The 24104-nt window shown below is 53.7% G+C and overlaps 9 protein-coding genes across 9 annotated transcripts; 6 read left to right on the top strand and 3 right to left on the bottom strand.

Moving 5' to 3' along the window:
• Positions 1 to 798: 798 nt before the first annotated feature.
• Positions 799 to 3977, top strand: J7T55_003957 (uncharacterized protein; the record flags this gene model as incomplete). Its single annotated transcript, XM_053143316.1, has 8 exons — positions 799 to 983; positions 1380 to 1501; positions 1571 to 1778; positions 1851 to 2409; positions 2472 to 2498; positions 2556 to 2642; positions 2717 to 3866; positions 3925 to 3977. 8 exons carry the CDS (start codon positions 799 to 801, stop codon positions 3975 to 3977), a joined length of 2391 nt encoding a protein of 796 aa, XP_052994198.1.
• Positions 3978 to 5253: 1276 nt separating this feature from the next.
• Positions 5254 to 5578, top strand: J7T55_003956 (uncharacterized protein; the record flags this gene model as incomplete). The annotated part of the gene is made up of 2 exons (XM_053143315.1): positions 5254 to 5338; positions 5448 to 5578. The coding sequence occupies 2 exons, from the start codon at positions 5254 to 5256 to the stop codon at positions 5576 to 5578; spliced, it is 216 nt and encodes a 71-aa protein (XP_052994197.1).
• Positions 5579 to 6262: 684 nt separating this feature from the next.
• Positions 6263 to 6921, bottom strand: J7T55_003955 (uncharacterized protein; the record flags this gene model as incomplete). Its single annotated transcript, XM_053143313.1, has 2 exons — positions 6263 to 6638; positions 6734 to 6921. 2 exons carry the CDS (start codon positions 6919 to 6921, stop codon positions 6263 to 6265), a joined length of 564 nt encoding a protein of 187 aa, XP_052994196.1.
• Positions 6922 to 9446: 2525 nt separating this feature from the next.
• J7T55_003954 (citrinin biosynthesis oxidoreductase) lies at positions 9447 to 10235 on the top strand (the record flags this gene model as incomplete). Its single annotated transcript, XM_053143312.1, has 1 exon — positions 9447 to 10235. One exon carries the CDS (start codon positions 9447 to 9449, stop codon positions 10233 to 10235), a length of 789 nt encoding a protein of 262 aa, XP_052994195.1.
• Positions 10236 to 10728: 493 nt separating this feature from the next.
• On the bottom strand, positions 10729 to 11879 carry J7T55_003953 (uncharacterized protein; the record flags this gene model as incomplete). The annotated part of the gene is made up of 2 exons (XM_053143311.1): positions 10729 to 11179; positions 11233 to 11879. The coding sequence occupies 2 exons, from the start codon at positions 11877 to 11879 to the stop codon at positions 10729 to 10731; spliced, it is 1098 nt and encodes a 365-aa protein (XP_052994194.1).
• Positions 11880 to 13314: 1435 nt separating this feature from the next.
• Positions 13315 to 15308, top strand: J7T55_003952 (ryl-alcohol dehydrogenase; the record flags this gene model as incomplete). Its single annotated transcript, XM_053143310.1, has 3 exons — positions 13315 to 13566; positions 13636 to 13697; positions 13751 to 15308. 3 exons carry the CDS (start codon positions 13315 to 13317, stop codon positions 15306 to 15308), a joined length of 1872 nt encoding a protein of 623 aa, XP_052994193.1.
• Positions 15309 to 15554: 246 nt separating this feature from the next.
• Positions 15555 to 16930, top strand: J7T55_003951 (ryl-alcohol dehydrogenase; the record flags this gene model as incomplete). The annotated part of the gene is made up of 2 exons (XM_053143309.1): positions 15555 to 15996; positions 16197 to 16930. The coding sequence occupies 2 exons, from the start codon at positions 15555 to 15557 to the stop codon at positions 16928 to 16930; spliced, it is 1176 nt and encodes a 391-aa protein (XP_052994192.1).
• A 1664-nt stretch (positions 16931 to 18594) lies between these two features.
• On the top strand, positions 18595 to 21924 carry J7T55_003950 (uncharacterized protein; the record flags this gene model as incomplete). Its single annotated transcript, XM_053143308.1, has 2 exons — positions 18595 to 18998; positions 19056 to 21924. 2 exons carry the CDS (start codon positions 18595 to 18597, stop codon positions 21922 to 21924), a joined length of 3273 nt encoding a protein of 1090 aa, XP_052994191.1.
• A 938-nt stretch (positions 21925 to 22862) lies between these two features.
• On the bottom strand, positions 22863 to 24098 carry J7T55_003949 (Metallo-dependent phosphatase; the record flags this gene model as incomplete). The annotated part of the gene is made up of 3 exons (XM_053143307.1): positions 22863 to 23442; positions 23510 to 23699; positions 23762 to 24098. 3 exons carry the CDS (start codon positions 24096 to 24098, stop codon positions 22863 to 22865), a joined length of 1107 nt encoding a protein of 368 aa, XP_052994190.1.
• Positions 24099 to 24104: the final 6 nt, after the last annotated feature.

Below are 24104 nucleotides of genomic sequence, written 5' to 3'. Positions count from 1 at the left end.
CCAAGCTGCTTGCTCTCTTTCTGCTTGTGGACCACGGACCACGGACCAGGACTGGGACCAGGACAAGGACATGGACAAGGACCACATGCCAGATCCCGAGTCCGATATTTGCTCTGTCTGCCGTCTGCGCCTGTCTGTTGTCCATCTATCTTGATGACTGATCGACTAACTGACTGTTCTGGCTGGCTGGTTCTCCTATCAAAAACTCGACAAGACGAAAGCATTATGCGACAGGGCCTGCAGCTGAACTGAACTGATGAGCTGAGCTGATCTGATCCTTATCCTGACTCTGATTCTGGTTCTGATCCGAATCCTGCCTTATTTTTTGACTTTTGCCCAACCCCCGTTCGCGCGGTCCCTTCGATGAGCCGACCTGCCGATACTTTTCGCCGCGTCCCTGGGTTCTGACCTCGACCCAATCCCTGCCTTGGCTCGCCAAAATTGCGACTCAAGCTCCAAACCTGCGAGCTGTCCAGTCCAGACCAGAAGCCGGCCGACCATCAGAGGAGCTGTGCGGTGTGGTCTCTGGCCTCTGACTGCAGTTCCCGACCACATCTGAACTGGCCCCCGACCTGTGAGGATTGGAAGTGGGCGATTAGTCCTTATCGCCGCCCACGTCTCCCCCGGCCGATCGTCTCCTCGACCTGGATCCATCCCGTCCTGGCCTGCCTGGCCCTTGACCTAACCTGTCCTGTCCTATCCCACCATATCCCATCATATCCCACCACCTCCCACCATATCCCATCCCCTATCTGCCGGCGTCTGCTTTTCTTGACTCCACGAGCATACGCCGAACGAATGATCTCGGTCCACCCAAAGTCTGTCCACGACAGTCACCGTCGCCTGATGGACACCAAGGACCCAACAAATCCCGTCATGGCGGAGCACGCTGCATCCGTCGCCGCCCCATCCGCCGCTGCGCCGAGTGGCGTGACCAAGAAGAAGTTCGCCGCGCCCCCGGTCAAATCGGCCTGTCTGGCTTGGTACGTCACGCCATCTTTCGCGCCCGCTTTCCCCGGACGCGAACCCGCCCACACCTCCTTCTCCCGCCCGGCGATTGAGTCCCCCTCATGCACGTCTCATCCTCTCAGGGCCTCTATCATGGCTCCGGAGCGGGTCTGGCCTGGCCGCATTGGTCGGGTCGGACTGCTCTGCCCCTTGTTCCTGACTGCTGTTGAATGCTCCTGACCCCGTTAGACGTTCGCTGGCTGACCATGAACTGCAGCCGGGCTGCTCGGACTCGTTGTGACGGCGGAAGGCCGTGTGCAACTGTATGCGCCCCTCCCTTCTTGAACCCGGAGCTCCGATCGTGATGCAGACTCATCTGAATGCCCCTTGCAGTGCCAGAGTAGAAGTCGGGACTGTGTATATACTCCTAGTCGCCGGGGTGGCCCTCGATGCCGCAAGAAGCCCCGGACCGGCCGCAGTGATGAGCCCAAGCAGCTGCCCGACGATGTCTTTGCGTTGCTCTCTCAAGAGCCCGCCGACGTGCCCCGTGACCGTGAGTCGGAGTGGCCTTCCGTCACTGGTAATAGTCCACCTGAGTGTGCGCTGACTGTGGCATGCCCAGCCATATCGATCCAAAATTATATCGACCCTGGTGCTGGGCTCAAGCACCTCGAGGACTGGGTCCAAGACAGCGACCTCATTTTTGACAGTTTGTTCATGAACAGCACCGGCCCTGTTCTCGGAAGTGGATTCAGCTCGGATGTTTCTGGCACAGGCACACCTTCGCATGTGGTGCCCATGGTCCGGTCATATCAGAGTGATGCTGCCATGTAAATCCCCCATGGGCCTGGGACTCATACCTCGACTTTTTCTTCTTGGTTCTTACTGACTTCTCGCGACAGACTTGACGCATATTATGTCTTCATACATCCGTTCCTCCCCATTCTCCCTCCCCCAGATCACATCCCGGTGGACCGCCCCATTCCACGCTTGCAGAACCAGATCGACGTCTTCGAGGAGGGCTTCGAGCCGACCTCGCCCATCAGCCTGGCCATCTCGGCCATCCTGGCGCTGATTCCGTGCCCGGAGGATGTGAACCACGGCTCGCGCGACTCGCAGCTCTTTCGGCGCAAGTACGCGCAGTACTTCGCGCAGACGGCCTTCGAGACGATGGAGAGCGACGAGGAGATCCCGGACAGCGCCACAGATCCGTCGCGCCCACTGAGCGAGGAGCACAATCACGCGTTCCGCCGGCCCTTCCACGCGCGCGTGCCCGTTGAGCTCGAGTGCATCATCGCGCTGGATGTCCTGAGCGTATACGAGTACGCGCAGCGCGGGAACATCAAGAAGATGCAGAACCGGGCCGGCCAGGCGCTCATGGCTGGCATGGACATGTCGCTTCACTCGTGTAGTATCGAGGATGAGTTTACTGAGGCGAGGAGGAGGGTTTGGTGGATGACAGTAGGGTCTTCCACTTCCCGGCTAACACCTTTCTCTAAATTTCTAACTTGTTTTTACTCTAGTTTGTGTGTGTCGCGCAAGGCGCAATTGTAAGCAATACGGTAAGGAATTCTTGTGCCAGAGTGTATTGCTAATTCATCTTTAAGACTTCTAACGTCATCCAGAAGCCGAGTTTCGCTTCCTTCTCACCGAGCTACACGGCCAAGTTCCCGACGTTCGCCGCAGATCCAGAGGTACGAGAACAAACCCACGAACTCACTAACACGAATCTCATTAAAAGAAGTCACAACTGACAACTTCCACCTAGGCATTCGCCGTGTACATTCAAGCCCAGCGGGCCATCTTAGCAGCGACGCAGTTCGTGATCGAGCTGAACAAAGCGGTGCGCGACAACGCCGACATGAACCCCATCTACGAGCGGATGAAGGAGCTCGAGGCGCTGCTAGAGCCGCTGCTGGCGAAGAGCGAGACGTGGCCGCTGACGTCGACGACGGCGTCGCCAGTGGGGCCGGGAGAGGCGGTGGTGGCGCGGTCGCTGCGGTGCATGGCCAGCATCAAGCTCAACAGCGCGCGCATCAAGCTGCACCGGTACTGCGCCTTCTTCGACATCCCCGTCTTCTCGCGCAAGCACTGCGACCTCAAGTCGCTGCGCGACGCCGACAACCCCGGCCCGGCGGGCGACGAGCCGCGCCGCTGGCCCACGTGCAGCTGCAGCTCGTTCGCCAACCCCTTCACCAGCATCTCCACCACGCCGGCGAGCGGCACGGCGTCGTCGATCCGGTCGCCGTCGTCGGACGGCGCGGGGGCCCTGCAGCAGACGAGCTTCCCCGCGTCCGGGCCCGCGGCGCCGTTCGGCCAGGCGCAGCAGCACGGGGCCATGACGGCGCAGCAGCAGCAGCTGACGAGCTTCCCGTTCAGCAGCCACCAGAGCGCCAAGATCTGCCTCAAGTCGGCGCTGAACATCGCGCACAGCTTCGACGAGCTGCCGTTCCCGAACCCGACGGGCGTGGCGCACCACACGCAGCAGCAGCAGCAGCACCAACAAGGAGGAGGGGCGGCAGGAGCGCCGTGCTACCTGTCGCCGACGAGCGCGACGGTGTGCCCGCGGACGATGCCGTCGTTCGCGTGCTGTGCGATGCAGTGCGCGTACGCGCTGCTGATGGTGCACCAGAAGACCAAGAGCATGTACCCGTACAGCGCCGAGGTGGCGAGCATCGCGGGCGGGGCGGGCGGCGGCGCGGTGCCCAACACCAACAATGGTCACAACAACGGCCCGCTGAACCTGGCGGCCGTCGCGGCCGGCGGCATCGTCGTAGATGCCAGCGGTAACGGCGGCGGCGGGCCGCGGCCGCTGGCGGTCAATAGCCTGCTGGTCAGGCTGCAGCAGGGCCTGAGCAGCATCTACGCCACGCTGTCTAATTATGCGACTGCTTTTGAGGCTTTGGGCGGGATGAGAGGTGAGTCTGGCCTGGCGGCCTGGTGGGTAGAGTCTACGTTACTAACTGTCCATATCAGATCAAATCCGGAGCGCTATCGAGGAGTCGCAAGCCTTCTCGGTGGCCATGTAAAAAAGCAAAGAAACAAGGGAAAAGATACCCTCGGTCTGGGGGGGATTATGGGCTGGGCTGGGCTGGGTTTGGGAACGGAATTGGAATTGAACCGGATGGTGTCTGGAGAAAAACAGCCCACAAAGGGCCTCAATTTGAACTTGTGAGGGGCGTTCTTTGGGGCTGGGGAATAGGATGAAGTCGCCGTGTGACTGACGGACTGGCCAAGGGGGGGTTTTGGATTCATTCATCTACATGACTTATTTTGAAGGCGCGTTTATGGATTCTCTCCTCACCATATGGAACGGCAGTCTGGGTTGTGTGAGGGGATTCGCACTTGAGTGGGTAGATTTGATGCCCGTTCACGAAGCAGCTGATGACCCGAACAATATTGCCTCTGCACTCAGCAACCATTGGCACCAGCACACTCTCTAATGAACTCAATCATACCTGTTTTCCCCTGCTCTGACCTGATGGTATCTCATCGACCGTTCCATCAGCCATGGGCCATCGGTCATGCTCCTCATGTTGATAGGTGCCGTCGTATCTCGTCGCGAGCAGGTATGACGTCACAGCTGAGGAACAAAGTTCAGGGACCATTCAGGGACCCGTCGACCGTCGACCCAGGCTCGACCCGGGAGAAAGCTCGATTTCCGCCCATGCTCCCTCCCGCCTCTGGAACCAGAGACATTGGACGATCACATCATAGGGCCCCATCTTGCCTTGTCCGTGGTTTTGGGTCAAGCCTGATCTACCTGAATACCCCTCCAGATGGGGAAGTTGGCGGTGGAGATCTCCCTCACGACCAACTTTAGAAACCGCAGACATGTAAGCAGTGATGAAATAGACCTATATAGATACGAAACTGCGTGTATGCGTAGGTAGTCGAGTGCGACATGACCTGACTGTCCAAGTATACACCCATGCAAGTATCTATTTCCATGTAACCCGTCCCTGCCCTTTGTTGTTCCAGGCCTCCAAGCTTGTGATGGCTGGTGATGTAATTGCGCGACCTGACCCTGCCTCCTTCCCTCCCCGCCCCCACCATCCAACCACGAGCCTGGATATGCTTTCCAAGCTTGACCTCACCTCACCTCACCAGCTTGCTTTCACTTCACGCTACTCCGTTTGCGATCAAGCTCAAGCAGCTAGCAATCACCTCGACCAGCTGCTATAAAGGCATCCCCCTTCTTGTCTCTGTCTTCCCCTCATCGTACCTCATCATCATCAAACCCAATCTCTTCTATACAACGCAGAACTTCCTACCAACTACTCTCCACCAAAATCTCCAGTCATCATGGACGCTTTCACCAACAAGACCTCTCAGCAGCCCGCCGCCGGTGGCGCCCCAGCCGGTCAGAAGGACGACTACGTTGACAAGGGTGAGTCCTATTCCTCTATCCGGCCCAGATCCATTTCTTTGTTCCCATCCCGCCAAACCCCTCTTCACAACCAGAAACAAGAATACCCAGCTGACCTCTCCCTTAATAGCCTTTGCCATGGGCGCCAAGAAGTCAGGCCACAACGTCGACAAGAACACGGCCGAGAAGATCACCGACGGTGCTCGCGGCCTCTTCGAGAAGGCCACCGGCAAGAAGGTCGACCCCAAGATCTCCAACTAGATTCCTTCCTTGACCGGGAAATGTCTGTGTTTGGGATAGATCATGGACGGATGGGAATCATGGGGTGGTGCTATTTTGGGCACCTGGCGTTAGGAATGGACAGGACAGGAGGCCTCTCTACCTCTTAAACAGAGTTGACGATACCACGTTTTAATCGCCATGAGATACATGGCCAAGAATGACAACTTTTAATGAAATTCCGTATGATCTTATACGTGCGAATGGAGAATAGTGTGACACACCTTGGTATGATCCGTACCTTATCAGTGGGTGATACTACCAGCTTGTACACAGCGTATTGTACAGTGTCGACATGAGGTGTTGTGAACTATAATGCTATTTATTCATGCATTTGTGGAGCGTAAGACTTAATCTGAAGCTGAAGTCACTGTCTGCTCCCTTGAGCAGCCCAGCCTCGTGCCACTCCGGACTCCAATAATGCAAACCCATTTCCATCCGATATCGATGTGTCCCTGACGGGTGTCACCCGTCAAACAGAGACCATTCCCAATATGCCGTGCGGTTCTGTGCTGCGGCCCGTCCTACAACCAAGCAGACTTATATCCCAGATGACATCTGTAAACAAAAGACAAAAAGAATCAAAACACAAAACCCGCATATCCATATCTGCATAAACACATTAAGAACATAACAACATCCCATGCGCACCAACAAAAAAAGAGCCTAAGCATTATCCGCAAAGACCTGGTACGCCATGATCATGATCCACAGCAGGAAGATGGACCCCACAAGCCCGAGGGCGAAGACGGCCTGCCAGCCCTGGCAGATGCTGCGCTGCTGCAGCCAGGCGAGGGTCTCGAGGGTCTGCCCCGTCGGGTTCTGGTCGAAGACGGCGGCGTTGCAGTTGGACGAGACGCTGCCCGAGGGCCCCCAGAGCTGGACGCTCGTCACGATCAGCCCGACCAGCCACAGCACGAACAGCATGAAGCCGCCGATCATGACGATCGAGGGCAGCAGCCGCCGCTGGAAGATGAGCCACAGCAGGATCACGATGAAGACTATCACCAGCGCCGCGACGGTGATGTAGTAGGGGAAGTACCTGTCGGGTGGTCAGCGATTTGTTTTTCTTCTTCCTCGAGGGACAGAGGTGCGGCAAGGAGGCAAGCAAGCAAGCAAGCAAGCAAGGAAACTTACCATGGCACGCCTAGCCCGAGCTGGCCCTGGATCTGGACAAAGGTCGCGAAGATGCCGAGGATAGCGGACGACGCGACGAGCATGAACAGCATCCACAGGTTCAGCTGGATGGCGGGCCAGTGGTACTTGTGGAGGCGCTCGATGCGCCGCTCGTACACGACGGACGAGTCTGTTACTGAGGACGCCATTGTGTATGTTAATTAGAGTGACGGCCGTGTATGTGCGAGTGCGCGTGAAGAACTGGAGGTTGGTTCGCTGATCGATAATCTCGTCTTCGCGCGCAGAGCGGCGTTCGCTTGTGTTGTGGAACGAAGGTGGGAGGTGCGCCTCTTGGTGTGTGGTCGTCCGTTGCCTCCTTCTTGGGTCCTACTATGGCCCCTTATCGCGTCTGCGTATATGTATATTGTCCTTCTACAGCCTGACGGTCTGATCAAGCGCTGTCAACGTCCAACGCCTCGCAAGGCGGCAAAGGTGTGCTGGCAGGCTCGCGCGTGCAGTGAACCCGACAAATCTGATCGGATGGTGGCCGTCTTTCAGCAATATGTCCGTGCCAAAGCGCCACGTCTAGGGCGAGAGCAATTCGTCGTCAGGAGCTATGTGCGGTGGAATTGGGCCGCGATGCACGCAGGTGGTGGTGGACGGGCCCCGATTGGCGGCGGCGGCGCGCGCGGAGCTGCAGCTTGTTTCTTCGGTTCCAGTCGTTTGGAGGTGAGGCGAGGTGAGTTGTGTCCGTGACTGCTAGACTTCTTTGCATGCTGGAAAGGGGGTTTGATCAAATTGTCACCGCATTGTGAGGTGCTGCTTGAAGCGAGGCTGTGGTTGTAGCGAGGGTGATGCGTGTGTTGCGGACGAGACAGGGTAGAAAAGGCGTTAACAGTAGATTTGTTGGCAATGCGACGCGACGGCAGCCATGGACCAGGGAGGAGGACTGGGAGGATCGATGAGCAGCACCATCGGCAGCAAGGATGCTGGCCCAGGATTCGCGCCTGCTAAGCTGCTGTGGTGTCTTCCCGGATCCTCGGTGCTGGGTGGCAGGCGGGAAAGGCGGGCAGGCTGGCAGGATCGCACAGAGATTGGGTGGGTTGTGGGCTGGTGGCTGGGAGCCAATTTTAGTGTTCGCCCAGATGTGTTTACCAGCAGCTTTTGAGTCTCTGCACCCATGGAGACACATCGACTAGAACCTTGGATAGACCCCTGCCCTGCACCTTTCAGGTCGTTCTAGAAAACATCAATGGCTCGGCTATTTGAGGCTTCACCCTCGCAAGCTTCTGTACCTGCTTTGACAGCGTGACGAGGATATGTGACGGTGACAGCCCTACAGACGCCTGTCTGTTTACTGTATCTGCCAGTCTGCTTGGCTGCGACCTTGTGGAGCTTCCTGGTGCAGCTCCAGCTCCAGCTCCATCTCCATTCTCCCAGCTCCAAATCCATGATCCTAGGTCCATCGCTGCAGGGCTATCGGCCAACGTGGGGTGGCTGGGGATGGGCTTCCATCACCGCGAATCCGCATCCGCTCAGCCAGTTTGCCCTCTGCTGTGCCGCGTTCAAGACGTTGAAGCGTACGGCCGCAGCGATTTCAACTTGATTCGAGTCTCATCAATACTCTGACGTGTGTGCACGGACGCAAGGAAGCGTAGTCGCTGTCCAAAGAGACGAAACTAGCATTAGCCCTGATCCTTGAATGTCGGGCCGTCGTCGATCAACTTGTTTACTTGACAATTGTGCAACTACCGTGAGCCCTTACTTCATGGGTCTAACGCCCCTACATCTGGTACAAAATGGAAACATGGTGTGCCGTGGATAGAATCCCTCGTGGCATTTTACATGATACAACAGCATCTAAGTCTCGCTCATTGCCCGTGCTCGCCGGTGTAAGCACCGCCTGGGCTTCATCTGGTCTCACGTCGGGCTGACTGAGCCAACAACGGCACGGCACATTCACAGAGCCGTACATCGATCCAGTCTCGAGTTCCGAGATTACCACTGTCACTACGCAGCAACCATAGGACTCAGCTTCAGAATTCACGAAGCATGGAGGCGGCAAAGGGGGGATAAATGCAGGAGCACGCCCAGGCTGTATTGGTCTCCCTGAGCATGTCTGCTAGGCTCAAACAAGTGCCACGAAGGAAGACCTTGCTTGGAAGGATTGTTCAGCCGCCATTGCAAGATGGAATCTGCCCCGTCAAACGCATGCACATCACCGGGCTCCGTCATTGTTAATGGCCACTCAGATCGGGAAATCTGATCAGTCTGGCGGGATCCACTAAAGTCTTACAGCAGCCAAAGTCCGGCGCTGGCTTCGTTTGCCGAATCTAGGCGTGTGGTCGGGCAGTGTGTCCCGGAGTCAAAGCTACTCCGGCTTCGTTTGCCTGACTCTCATCTCACGTCTCACAAATGACCGAATTTTCTTCGATAATCTTCTAGTTTCGTCGTCAGCCTGAAAATTCTTGACGTTGTTTTACAGAGAGAAATAATCCGGCGTTTCTTTGATCCAGACGTCCTGAGACTTGTCGGCGCAACGATAGGCTGGGCTGCCACATCTCGGAGACCCTTGCACCCACCGGCCAACCAACCCGGCCAGCGAGACACCTCGACTCGCGGACCGTACTCCGACAACTGCACTCGTGGCATTCTCGGCATACGACTTTTGGCATCCACATCACTCCTGAAACCTACAGACGCGCCTCAGACAACAAACCACCAAGCGCCCATCATGGAACTAGGAGACCTGCCTCCCCCGGACCCTTCCACGCTCGGCCTGCCGCGCATTCTCATGCTGCACGGCGGCGGTACCAACTCGCGCATCTTCCACATGCAGTGCCGCAGCATCGACTACCACCTAAAGCCACACTTCCGCACTGTCTACGTCGAGGCACCGCTGCCCTCGATCGCCGGGCCCGACGTGCTGACCGTCTACGCCGAGTGCGGGCCCTTCAAGCGCTGGGTGCTGACGACGGAGCCCAACGCCGTCGAGCGGCAGCCCAAGGAGACGTGGGACCTAGACGAGCGCGCCATCGCCGACGCCATGGACGCCGACGACCGCCGCGGCGCCACGGGGCCCTGGGTCGGCGTCCTCGGCTTCAGCCAGGGCGCCAAGATGGCCGCCTCCGTGCTGCTTCGCCAGCAGGAGAACCCGGCCGCCCTGGGTGGGTTGCGCCGCGCCGGCTGCGACTTCCGCTTCGGCGTCCTCATGGCCGGCCGCGGCCCGCTCATCCAGCCCGACCCGGACTCGGCCGACTGGCTGGGCGCGGGTGAGAAGTTCGACTATGCCAGCAACCTTGCGGCGAAGCGGGTGCTGCACGTGCCGACTATCCATGTCCATGGCATGCAGGACCCCGGACTGGATTTCCACGAGGTGCTGCTGTCCGAGTGGTGCGAGCCGGGCACCACGAAACTGATCCAGTGGGAGGGAAACCACAGGTTGCCCTTTAAGACGCCTGATGTCGGGAGAGTAGTGAACGCGATCTTGGACCTGGCACGGAAGCAGGGTGTGCTTCGCTGAGCTGGTGTGTCAGGGGTTAATGTCATATTTGAAGGACCATGGTTGCGTTTACGGAGGGCAAGTAATGTTACTTGCTTGTAGTTCATTGATTCATAGAATTTCCAGAGCCATAGATGACGATAGAGCGACATGCTATTTGCGCTGGAATACAATACGAGGGGCGCAGGCAATTTTCGATTGGGTAGTTAGCAAGGGAGGAGGGTATCTAGACTCAATATACAGCGTCACCAGGTCTGGCAAACCAGCACATACCTTTTGCCCCTTCATTTTTTGGCGATTGCTAATGAAAGTACAAGATAGCTAAGAAGATGCCCAGAACGGTCACTTCTTTTATAAACTGGACCCAGCCGGGTGTTGTTGCATTCCATTATTGACTCTGTGTAGAAGCTCGTCTATTATAATCTACTTAGAGGATGGTGACACTTAAGAGCCCGGCTATCAAAGCGGGACGTTCTCATGGCTGTCGCAAAGACTCTCATTTGTATCCTCTGCATTATACCACGCTAACGCGAGCACGACGATCATTATGATCCGAGCCAGTGTCTTCATCACTGATGTTATCGTAGTCCACGCGGATAGACCGCTCTTGTATTATGCCAGTCGTACTAGAGCCCTCGCTGGCCTTGTAGTTCTCCGCGCCAACGACCACGTTATTCCTCGGCACGAAGCCGCCCCCTATCGTGCGCAAGAGGATGCCGTTGTCGCTGAGCTTCTCGAAGTCATTCTTCTTGCTTCGCTGGACAGTACTCTTGGATCGAGAGAAGGAGAGCATCTTGGGGATGATTTTGGCGAAGAACCGACGCATCAGAGGAAGGTTGGCGTTGATGATAGCGAGCTCTGGCTCGAGGACGGTCCATAGCAGGCCCATCGGCAGTGTCCATGTGGGATCCTCGAAGGAGATGACCATGAGCGATTGGAGCCGGACGATGGAGATTGCAGTAATACTGTATTATGTTAGATGCGGGCATAGAAAGCGCAATGATGACTGTATACTCACAGAATCCCCATGCAGAAGACAAGGAGGAGCCCGATCTTTTGGCCGACGGGCATTTGTAGCTTCCAAATACAAGGTACTGGGAGCAGTAAGACCATGAAATCCGTCACCATGTTTGTGACTCCGGCAATCACAAATACAGCATTTCGGTCTCCGCAGACGCCATCGATGGTGGTGTCCCAGTTGAAAGCGAGAGGTCGGCAGAGAAGGAACGTCTCAAGGACAACCGACACCATCCACATGACCACCGCAGCTGCGGTGACCCTCACACTCCAGGTCACCCATGCACTCGGGGCAAAGATCCTGCTGTAGAAGCGCAGCACGGCCAGCTTGACGAACATGAGTGTGAGCCCGTAGAGAGCTTCGAACGGAAGAATGAGCTTAAGGGTCAGGACAACGTCGGGCATGTCGACGTCGGCGATGTGCCTCCCCGTTCCACCGTATACGACGCAAGCCCATTGTATTCCCAAAGACACATAGGTCAGGATGAGAGCTGTGGCGATACAGTACTCCTCCTCGCGGAAGCTCTGGTTCCTCTTCTTGAGGGCATATAGCCGTCCTATGCAGCTCAGTAGTGCCACCGCTCCGAAGAAAGTCGTGACGATTAAGGGGTTGAGGGTCTCCGGCGTGTCAGCCGCGTATATTGTCATGGTAGCAGCTGTGGTGTATCTTGACGGAACGACAAAAGAAGGTCAAGAATCAACCATCCATAATATTTTGAGCCCCTTTCAGATCTAGTTGGGCCCTGCCCATATGTGATGCAGAGACCCAGAACGGTGAATGTGACCTCGGCTCTGCGAAAGAGCCAGGAGCCTGGGAATCGCCCATCACATTTGAAAGGAATTGACCCTGCACGCAGGATTGGGCTGCCATTCGCAAGCAGTCTTTTCTGAGAAATGACAAACTCAAACGGCTCTCAGGTACCATTCGGCACTTACCAATAGCATCGGTTGCGGTCAGGCATCTACTTACAACCACCTATTCCAGAGACTCCTTGTCCTCCTTGATGTGACTATGTCTATCATCTCCAGTCTAGGCCCCTTGAGCATTGTCCTTTTGAGAAAGTTGCGACGATCCGTACCTTGCTGAACCACACACACAATAATAGAGTCTCCACTAAAGGATCGCTGTTGCGAGTGGGCTGCTCCACCAGAGCCGTACATATCTTCCAATGTAGGCCAGGCCCGAGCACTCCTAGGTGTGTTTGATATCCTCTCTGATATATCGTTGGCTTCGTCACTGCAGTCGTGAAAACTAGTCTGATTTCATGTAAGTTTAGAAAATGCTCATGCCTGGACCTCATCTATAGAAGAGCGTCGACAAGAACGGATGTGTCTGTGCGTGGCCAGCTTGCCGTACTGAGAGCCGGCCCGTCCCTTTGGAGCCTAGCCAAAGTGTGGATTTAGGATGTGCAGAGAGCCCCAGAGTGTGATGGGTCCACCCCATCCTATCACAGTGGAGCCATGTGCTATTGCGAACTGAATCGCAAGTCTCGCCAAGGGACGCTGTCTTTCAGATACATCAGTTTTCTCGACCAACACATGCATGATAACGACGTTCCGGGACATGCACCTCCCTTAACTAGACAGAGTGGAGAAGCACTGAGTACAAACTGTTGCATTTCTACATTGTGAACGGCATGAGCTACCGCTGTACCTGAAGCGAATCCCTGGACGCCCACATGGAACGCGAGGCCATGTATGCAAGCTGCAATCTCGCGGCACAGGACCGGTGGTGCAGCCAGTGAGCGCCGATCGCTGACTGCCCAGTGTGGACCATTACCAGACTACGCGTCGGAAACGACAGTCCACGTCGTGTTGGCTTGCTCGAATCTGCCTCGTCGGAGTCGGGCCCGCGAGGAGCCCCCACCCAGAATCCTACGATGGCAGCAAATCGGCTGGGAATCATCGCCCGGTGGTGGAGGAAGTCGGAGTGTTGGGAGTATCGAAATGCGCTTCTCCGAGTATGTCTCATATGATTTGAACCAAGCAACCATCGACTTGTTACTTAGTCTATTCTCATCGTCTCCTTGGAATCCAAAAACACACCCTTCAACTCACTTCCTCTGCAAGAACGATTGATACCATGGCTTCACAAGCTGCAGGCCTGTCTTCCGTCGCTGGCCTCGAGACGTCCAAATTCGACTTTGTAGTCGTTGGCGGCGGAGCTGCAGGACTGGTAGTTGCCTCTCGACTGACCGAAAACCCTGACATCAAGGTCCTGGTGCTGGAAGCTGGCGCCGATCGCAGACAGGATCCAAGGATCTCGATTCAAGGTCTAGCACTGAGTACTTACTTTGACCCCGACTTCGATTGGTGCATATCCACTGAGCCTCAGGTATGCCTAGCCGTGACCATCAAGGTTGCCTTCGAGCGCAGGGCTTGAAAACTGATACTCTCTTTTTAGTCTGGCCTCAATAACCGGAGGCTTGGTCAGCCGCAAGGAAAGACTTTGGGAGGCTCATCCGCGTGAGTGTGACCTTAAACTCCAGTAACCGCAGGCAGGATGCTAACTTTGCCAGCATCAACCTTGGTATGGTGATCTATCCGTCCCGCTCAGGTTTCGACTCTTGGGAGAAGCTGGGAAATGCCGGCTGGGGATGGCAGTCAATGGCGCCTTACTTCCGGAAGTTCCACACGTACACGGCGCCAGAGTCTAAGACTCAGGAGGACCTCATGCTCGACTATGTGGTGAAAGACGCCCAGGGCACAAGTGGTCCCCTGCAGGTTTCATACGGGAGCGGAGCTGGTTACCCGCCCTTCAACTCTGCCTGGCCACGTGCATGGGCGAATCTGAACAGAAAATTGATTGGCGACCCTATCAGTGGAGTCGCTGTGGGCTCGTTCAATAACCCTGCCACGATTGATCCCATCACCAAGGAGAGGAGCCATGCCGGAAACGCATACCTCTCGGAAGAGGTTGCGAGGAGGCAAAACTTACGTGTGGTCACTGAGGCTCTTGTCTCAAAGGTCCTGCTGGAAAAAGACGCAGATGGTCAGGTCAAAGCAACCGGTGTCGAGTTCAAAGCGAAAGATGGACAGACACATCGCGTCGCAGCGAGCCATGAAGTAATTCTGGCAGCCGGCGCCCTCAAGACGCCCCAAGTTCTAGAGCTCTCCGGCATTGGAAGCACTGAAGTCCTTCAGAAGAACGGTATCGAATGCCTAGTAGAAAACCCTAATGTAGGCGAGAACCTACAGGACCACGGCTTCGTCCCATTCTCTTGGGAAGTCGCGGACCCAGCAACGTCGGCCGACCAGATGCGCAACCCAGAAGTGGTGCAGATGGCACTCGGGGCATTTAACACCGCAAAGGCCGGCCCTCTGAGCACCCACGCCCTCGCCTCGGCGTTCCTGCCATTGCAAAACCAGGATCTGAGCCCAGCATCCGTAGACGAGCTTCTCCCGGAGCATTTCGACAACCAGCCCGTCCCAGCCGCGTTGAAGAAGCAGTATGAGGTTCTCCGCGCGCAGATCCGGGCGCCGGATGACTGCTCAGCGCAATACACACTCGCGCCCTTCCAGATCACACCCAGCGCGGATCCATCGCCGCAAGCAACCTTCGCAATGAAGGAAGACGGCTTCTACGCGTCCATGGTCGCCGTGCTCAACCACCCCTTCAGCCGCGGCTCGGTCCACATCCAGTCGTCCGACCCGGAGAAGCTACCAATCGTGGACCCGCGGACCATGACGCACCCGCTGGATCTGGAGCTACACGCGAGACATGCCCTCCTGCTGGAGACGCTCCGCGACACGAGCCCCTTGCGCGAGCTGTTCAAGGAGAGTGGGCGCCGGATCCACAACGGGGGCAAGAGGGTGCAGACTCTGGACGAGGCCAAGGAGGCTGTGAAGAACGGCTTCACGCCGCATTATCACGTGTGCGGAACCGCGGCCATGCTCCCCAGGGACGATGGTGGTGTGGTCGATCCCAAGCTGAGGGTCTATGGTGTGAACGGCCTGCGTGTGGTCGACGCCAGTGTTTTCCCCCTGATTCCTAGGGGAAACATCCAAGCCGATGTGTATGCTGTTGCGGAGAGGGCGGCTGAGATTCTGATCGAGGGATGGAATGAGAGGTCATGAAGTCTGCCATCTGTATTCCCTCCGGTTTTCATGTAAATTGGGGCCCTCTTACTCATCATGCCGAGCTGTCGGCACGTGTAGCTCGGAGGGCGCGCCAACCAAGGTTCCCCTCATCCCTTGCTGCGAGCATTTCCTCAACATACCACCGCAAATTAATCCAACACTGCTCTTCATCGCAAGCTTTGCATGAGTATTAGCAGCTTAATCTAGTAATAAGTGGTAAAAAGGCACTGAAAATTGCAAGAAATGGCTAATCTTTCACCACTTCCTTTGCCGCATGGCATTGTCCAACGTTATATCGACCTGACTGGCATCGCCACATGTGGTCTTAAGATCTTCATTCTTGAAGCTGGTGACCCCAAAGATCCTTTGATCCTCCTCTTCCACGGCTATCCAGAGCTGGCATATACATGGCGCAAAGCCATCCTCCCTCTCTCAGCCAAAGGTTACCACGTCGTCGCCCCAGACTCACGTGGGTACGGACGCACTACAGGATGGGACACAAGCAGCTATGCGCATACAAACCTCTCGCAGTTCACCCCAGTCCAATTGATTCTGGACAACATTGCTTTGATGAGAGGTCTTGGCCATGATACGGCGGCTTGTGTAGTTGGCCACGATTTTGGTGCTACAGCAGCGAGTGTTTGTGCACTCTCCCGGCCTGACCTGTTCAAAGCCGCGGTCTTCAGTAAGCAGCTTCCGGATCAAAGCTTCAATTTTTCGGGAACAACACCCGCCATATGCGTAATCTGTCTCACTGCTTGAACCTGGCCGTTTGATAGGCTTCACCTTTCGAGACAGGCACTGAGCACATGATGATCTACTTCGACCTCTGTCCCAATGAAACTTCGTCCTTGGTGCTTTGATGGCTAACTCTAAATGCTGCAGTGGGCCATGTGCCTCCAGGACCGATAACACTCCCCCCAATGGAATCGTCCACATCAGGAGAGGGTGAAAGATCACTGCCCAGGGATCCAGACGTCCACACAAGTCTCGCTCAGAGAAATCCACCACTCAAGCATTACCAGTGGTACAATAGCACATCGTCAGCCGCGTATGATTGGGAAAACCCCCAACAAGGACTTCCAGCGTTCCTTCGTGGTTATGTGCACCTCAAAAGCCACGTATGGAAGGGCCATGGCGATATAGGCCGACTCACGGGCTGGACAGCTGATCAACTTACCCGTATGCCGGAGTATTACATTATGCCACTCGGCTCCACAATGCCAGATATAGTCGAGCAGAATATGCGTGCAGAGGATGTTAGCCTCACAAGGAAATTTATGAGTGACGAAGAGCTGGATGTTTACGTCTCAGAATTCAAACGGACGGGCTTCCAAGGCATGTTGAACTGGTATCGGAGCTCGACGGATCCACGGAACGCGGGATCTGCCATGGCCGTATTCGCGGGTCAGAAGTTCGAGGTGCCCACAACGTACATAAGCGGTACTGCGGATTGGGGAAACTATCAGAGGCCTGGTGCGCTTGAGGGCTTCGAGACGGGGAAGACGGCAAGCGATTACAGGGGCACGAGAATATTTGAGGGGGCTGGCCATTGGCCACAGACCGAGATCCCAGAAATTGTTTGCGAAGAGGTTGTGAAATTTCTTGGGGGTCACTAAGAGAATCTCGATCAAGCTATCCGATATCAATAGGCCCCCGAAGGCTGTTCAATGATTGCATGCCAAAGGAATGATGGCTGTATGATTACGAATTCGCGGTCCTCTGCACCCTTCCTCCAATTGCCATCGATTTCATCATCATCGAATTACCAAGTCTCGAGGCCGAGCCTTTGTTCAGTTCCCGAACATCTGCCAATACCAATGCGTCAACGTTAACCTGTCAGTTCTCGAAATTTCTTGGATCAAGCACAGTCGTGGACCGATTGACTGATCGGACGGAGTTTTGACAAATCTCCTGAATTGGCTGGAAGTTGACCTCCTTTAAGACGCAGTCTGTATGAAAATGAGTGTCCCTCTGGGATGTTGCACGTGTCCCACTCTTTGGATATGTGATAAAGAATATTGCCCATTATTTAGGCGCAGCGTGAATCGCATTGACAAGCCCTTCAACCGCATGTAGCTGTCCATTTCACACAACCCAGGGGATTGGCTCCGATAGGCTTGACACAGGCTTCGACCAGTTCGCATTCACCATCACCGTAAATCCATGGTGACTTGATTTTGCGTCGCCTGCACAACGTTCACAAAGAGAGACATTGTGGCATCAACACTTACATCGGGACCTTTTTGTGAGAAGCCTCTTCGTACAGTCGCAATATTTCCTATCTTTCGTATGTATATCGATATAAGAATCGGTGTAGAGCACTGTCTTTCTGACACTGGTTTGAACGTCGCGTCGGCCTCTTTAAATCAATACCGGATTCGCCGATCGGTGTCTCCGTAACTTGATTGGCAATGTAGTCATCCTCGGAGACCTAGGGTTGCAAAACTACGAAATATAGAGTTGCAAAAATGGGTTTCTTCGTGTAATAAGCGTAATGGAACGGCCATTGTACAAAAATGCGAACACTGGGAAAAGTCATATCATGTAGCGGTGGAGTCAATCGTCGGCTTGCCGTCAGCATTTAACCCATATGATTTCTCACACAGTGTTCAACACGGTCCTAAACGCCCAATAGTCATGGAAGTGCTGCTCGTACGCTGCATCAACTATCGACCGAACAACCCTCAAGGATGTAGGACGACTATGTTCGCCGTGTTTTCACATTGTAGATGATGCGTGCCCTTGTTAATATCAACAAGCGATAGGTTTTTGACTCAATTTCCTAGATTATGAGAGATAGTTTTATATGATTGAGCATGAGAATCGTTGACATCGAAGAGGTCTGCTATGTCATAATCTTTGCGCATTCAACATTTTCTTTTTGAACTCATCGAAAAGCGGGTCAAACCACTTCGCAATGCCCCAGCGAGCGCTGCCGTTGTTGGATACTCGCTTGTGTTAATATGTAAATACATAAGCCACCGGTCTCCCATCCTTTGTTGGAATCTGATCCCTGCAAAGCTGCAGGACAAGTTCAGCTGACCGGACGCCGGACTGCAGGCTGCTAGAGTCTAAGAGCGAATGGTTGCCTGCCACCGGGCCTAACCGGCGGCCACAATGAGCGGATCAACATTGAATCATCCTAGAAACTCGGCCCCTCTCTTCCTACAACAAGCTGCACTGGCGGATTCGCGATGACTATCGTAACGCAGAAGGCCTAGCCCCGGACTCAAAGCCTGGAAATCACCTTCTAGATCGGCTCAACCTGTCTGCAATAAGTATGGAGGCGATTGGCCTGGCATCTTCTATCGTCGCCTTCATCGATGTGGCGTTTAAGATTGTGCGTGGCACCCATGAAGTGTACACATCTGTGAATGGGGCAACCCAGATCAACGACCATACCGGCGTGGTAGTAGGCGATCTACAGCGCGTCACAGCAGAGCTGCGATCTCATCCACAGAGTTCTAATGATCTTGACCTCGTCGAATTGGCGAGCAAATGCCAAGAGCTTTCCGACGAGCTTTTGCAGCTGTTGCACAAGTTCTTACCCAAGACGCCAGGGAAATGGCAAAGTTTCGTCGCAACATGCCGGATTTTGAGAAAGCAGAAAGAAGCAGCCTCGATGGAGGCGCGTTTGGATAGATATCGTCAGCAGATATCCGAACGGCTACTTTGGCTCTTGTTGTCCGTGGCCCAGCGCACCAAATTGATGTATCATATCGGCTAACAAAAAGGATGCAGCAAGCAGCAGTCTCCAATCAAGAAAACCTTGGACACTATGCTGTACCATGCGAACACTCTTCATAACTCCAATGCACGAAAAATGGAAGATGTGGAATATCGATTATCGCAAACATTACAATACCTCGAGCATTTCGACCTAGCCAAGAAGAAGAGTGATCATGACAGACAACAAATCCAGGAACTTCTCACTCAAACCAACGATAGACTTGATGATCTTCAAATTTACATGGGGCCTCCGGACGTCGGCACCTCTCAATTGTCTCGATCTCTGGAAGATCTTGTCAGCCAGGCTCAACATCTGTACGCTCTTGTTCAGGCCATGCCATCTCAGAATCAAATTCTACGCCGTCTTTTCTACCGCTCGATCTTTCGCAGAGAAGATGAGGTCATAGATGCAACAGGAGATACTTTCAAGTGGGTATTTGAAACTGCCTCGGAGCAGCCTAGACTTGTTTCGCACCTTACACTACACTCTGACTCCATCGCATGCGATGAGCCCCTAGAAGAATCAGAGGAGACTCTCAGGATGAAGACGTCGAGGATATTCATGGACTTCCTCCGATATCCGGGAAGCACACTACTTATTGAGGGCAAGGCGGGTTGCGGCAAATCCACGTTCATGAAGTATGTTGCTCATAAAGAACTTACGGATTCAAGCCTCAAGGCATGGGCGGGGACTAAGAAGCTAGTTGCCATCAAGGTCTTCTTTTGGCAGTCTGATGATCCACTACAGGAGTCCATCGAAGGTTTCTTCCGCTCAATTCTTTTTCAGGTTTTGAGCCAATGCCCCGAGCTCACTGGTGACGTCTTTCCACATCAGTCGGCGGACGAGATCGACGCTGTGGAGTATCGACTATCAGAACTCCAAGATGCTTTCGAGAGACTGCTGAGTCTGAGAACTGAGGACACATATTGCTTTTTCTGCTTCATCGATGGGCTCGATGAACACCAAGGGGATAATTTGAGCCACGAAAACCTTGCCAGCCAGCTTGTCTCGTGGGCGTCACTGAACAATGTCAAGATCATGTGTTCAGCCCGACCATACACCGTCTTCATCGAAACCTTCCGGGAGGCAGGGGATGTCGTTGAATTCCACAAACTTACTCGCAGCGATATAACGAATTTTGCCGAGGTGAAGTTCACAATGTCGTTGTCGAAGCCTAAGTTATTGGAAGCTCAGAGGAATTGCCTTGGGCTTGTGCAAGACATCACAGAAAATGCTCAGGGAATTTTTCTCTGGGCTAGCATGGTGGTTCGAACCCTGATCAATCAGGTTCTGGACCGGGATGACAGCGAGAAGGCCCTCCGCCGGAGGCTGCAAGAATGCATTGAGCGCGATAGCTTGGACAGCCTGTTCGAGCTGATTTTGCAAAGAGTCGAGAAAGCGCCGTATGTGCAGATGCGTTCGAATATGGTACTCTATCTTGCTGCACATAATCCTTTTGAATCACCTCTAAACGCGCTAATATTTTCCTGGCTGGACGAACTGGAGTGGTTCCTTGGTTCTCCAGACGCAAACGCTCCGCTCGATGATGATCAAGAAGACTACAGCGAAGAGAGTATTTCTCCAAGAATACAACGTGTCACAAGCTTGATACATCAGCTCACCCAAGGTCTCCTCGAAGTCGTCGATACTCATGATCCTGCTCCTTATTTCAGATACCGTGTCGACCTCTATCACCGCTCTGTCCGTGACTTCCTAACACAACGCTGGAAGACCGGTGTTCGGCCAAGCCCTTTCTCAAGCCCAGAGCTGGAGGCGCAAGCCTACTGCCGACTGCGAAGCCTCGAAGCCAAATGCAGAACGCGCCGACGTTTCATCCATGCAGATCAGATTAGTGGACTTGGGGAGGATGCAGACGCCAGCGTCACAAACAATCTGAGATCCCTCTTCGAGTATACATTTGTCTGGTTAGGATCATGCTCACGTAAAAACGATCCGCCTCCAAAGGAATGTCTGCGAGACTTTGAAAAGGCATTACTTCAATCACAAGATTCATTCCCTCCATTTCTACTCGGTCGAATGCTCATCAACGACGAGGTCTCCTGGAGATATCACTCTCGGAATGCTCTAGACAGCACTTCCTTCCTTCACTGGGCAGCGTACTGGGCTCAAGGGGAGTTCGTGAAAGCTCGACTATCTTCTATTACCAGCCATCGCAGCAGGAACCCCGCGTCCCTTTCTGAACTTAACCTGCTCCTATCATCGTCATTTGCAGCGGATGTAGAGACAACACGGTATCTTCTCAGCAATGGCCACCGCCCGGACGAGTCATTAAAAATATTTGACCTTCAAGTGGGCCCAGACCGAGAACGGCAAAACCAAGAGGCCCACATAGAGGAATGGAGCGGCGCACCACCGACCTGGGAGTCCATTCACCAGAGCATGGGACATCAATCAAGTGGCCTTGACTACAACACCACAGTCTGGATGGTTTTCTTGCGAGACTTCGCCAGTAATGTTAAGTTATATTGCTGGAAGAGACGGGTTGCATCCTCCTGGCCACTTCATCTGGATCGGGAATGGCTAGAGCGACTATCCAAGATCACCGAGGCATATCTAGAAGCTGGGGCTGATCCTTCAGTTTATTTCCTTCTTTTCCACCACAGCCCTCGGAACATGTATAAGGCAACGCTCTACCAAATGCTGGATGTCTTCAAGCCGGAGAACCTTGCCTCATTTGATGATTTGTTGCGAAAGTCATGGTGGAAGGACATACTTTTTGGGAAGGGCCTCATCTCAAACCCGACAACGTACCAACCCGTGACCACAGATCTACTTTTGGGAGGCGACTGGAAGGTATTGGGAGTGGGATTGGACAATGGGCAGGAGCTCATGGGATCATTCAAAGTCAGAGTATTCTAGAAGCCAATTGCTGACGGGATAAAGGGGTATCATGAATTAGTGGACTATTCTTTCGAGAATATGATTTCTTCACTAATAACTCTCTGGAACATCCCCCACCAGTTGCGACATGTTGTAGCTGGGCAAATATCTATCTCCTGAACAACCTATGGAAATATACATGTCCACCGACTGGTAGCCCGCTGCGATGTAGTTATAAGCTCAGTCTACCAGTGTATAGTTTGCGTCCATTACCTTGATTACATTTTCAAGATGCATATCACACGCACTTACACAATATGCCTTCGAGTTTTGTGAAAGTATGCAAGTGATCAAAAGATGGATGAGGAGCAACTTATATATGTCCTCGGCAAACCTTCCCGCATTTGTAAAACATGCTGCATTATGTAATATGTTAATTCACAGAGACTGTCAAGAAACCTGCTATGGTAGTTGCGGAATATCAATGCCTCGTCTGTCTCCTGATGGTGGACATAATACCAAACTTGGTTCGGACTGGGGTATAAAAGATGGGCTCTCGGGTACCAACAATGACAATAGGAAGATGAGAAAAAAGCCGCTGACAAAAAATACGTTGGACTTGGAGAAAGGGAAGAAACAAACAGCTGTTTTAAAGGAAAGCTGTAGGGCAGCAAGGGCCATCTCGATAAGGGAGCCAGCAGAGAACAATTTCATCATCTATTCATCACCAACATTGACTGAACTCATTATGAAGCTGTTCCTGCAAAAGAGTTCTCTCCCACGTTGACAGAAATCAGGATTGTAAAAGACAGGTGCCCGGGAAGCAACGGCTCATGTTTCTGATCATGTGTTTACCTAGCTGCTCCAGCATGATCTTTTGTTTAACTCTTGACTTTTGCCTGTGTCATGTATAATTCACCTCATAATTCTACCTAGGTTTAGTTTCAATGGGGCAACTTTTGTCGACGGTACGTGAGTTAAGACTGAACCAAGGGGTAATTGTCTGTGCCAAATGTGGAGTTCAAAGTCACCTCTCCACTGACACTCCCATCTTCAAGACGATTCCACGTCTCAACTGAGTTTCCAAGCGACTCAAGACTCACGAGAATTTGTCTAGAGCCTCTCTTCCAGTCCCCATAGCCTCCATATCCCGTACGCCTGCTGAAGCAAAGGTTCAGTCCATCACCAATTAAATTCATCCCACTCAGCTGCTTATCCCACTTGAAACACCAGTCATCACCATGCTGGTGGCCACTGAAAGCTGCGGTCAGATTTTTGGAATTTAGTAAAGCCTGCATGAGTGGTGTGTCTTGCTCTTTGCTGCCTTGTCCGGGGAACTGGCCGTCTGCATTGATCCCAGGTGCTGTGCTTGAGTTGACTGCAGCTGACTGAAAAGCTGCGGAAGCACGGACTGGGATGTGGAAGAAGGCAAGAGATGGTATTGCTGTCCCGTACGTGGTTTGGAGCTGATCTCTGGTCTCCTCGAACCAAGACACCACACTGCCGTCAACCCAATCCGGCCGGCTGATAGCCGCCCCGTTCTGGGCTTGCTGACGGCTGCGTCGCGGAAATTATGTCAGCACATGTGATCTCTTGACACAAATCTGGTGTGGAAGGAACTCACCCGCCCCCGCTGTCGAAGAACCAAAGGATCATGACTGGGATTGAAGAAGTATCATTGGTGTAAACAGGGAGGTAGTAGTTGGAGACACCAGAATCATTCTGATTGACATCACACCCAGTCAAGCTATTTTCATAGGTCTTTTCCCGGCTGTAAATGTCTTTCCTGGACAGATTGAAATCAGAGTCATGGTCTGACCGACAAAAAGTTCTGTTAGTGAATTGAAGCTGGGCAGAGACTCGGTGCTTGACTCACTACCGTACGTAGATGCCCAAGGTAATCCAGCTTCTACAATGGGCGCCACGATCATGTCCACGTAATCGGTTGAGTTCTCCTTAAAAGTGTCCGCCCCAGTGATCAAATCACCATTAAGAACCACAAGCTCCGGGGACTCGTCCTCAAGAACGCGTTTCATAGTCTTCAAAGTGTTCGCATCGTGACGTGGGCCCCAGTCTGTGTCTGGCCCTTCTCCGAAGTGCAAGTCCTCAAATATTGTGATGTGAAAGGTTTGATCATCGGAAAAGTGAAGCTCTGGCCATGCACTGGAGACAAGCACTTGGCAGATCACGACGAGGATGAAAGCAAGGTCCATGTTGGC

This window comes from Diaporthe amygdali (genome assembly GCF_026229845.1).
Source record: "Diaporthe amygdali strain CAA958 chromosome Unknown NODE_13_length_1014660_cov_65_381101, whole genome shotgun sequence".
NCBI lineage: Eukaryota > Fungi > Ascomycota > Sordariomycetes > Diaporthales > Diaporthaceae > Diaporthe > Diaporthe amygdali.
This window is presented reverse-complemented; position numbering and strand designations above follow the sequence as displayed.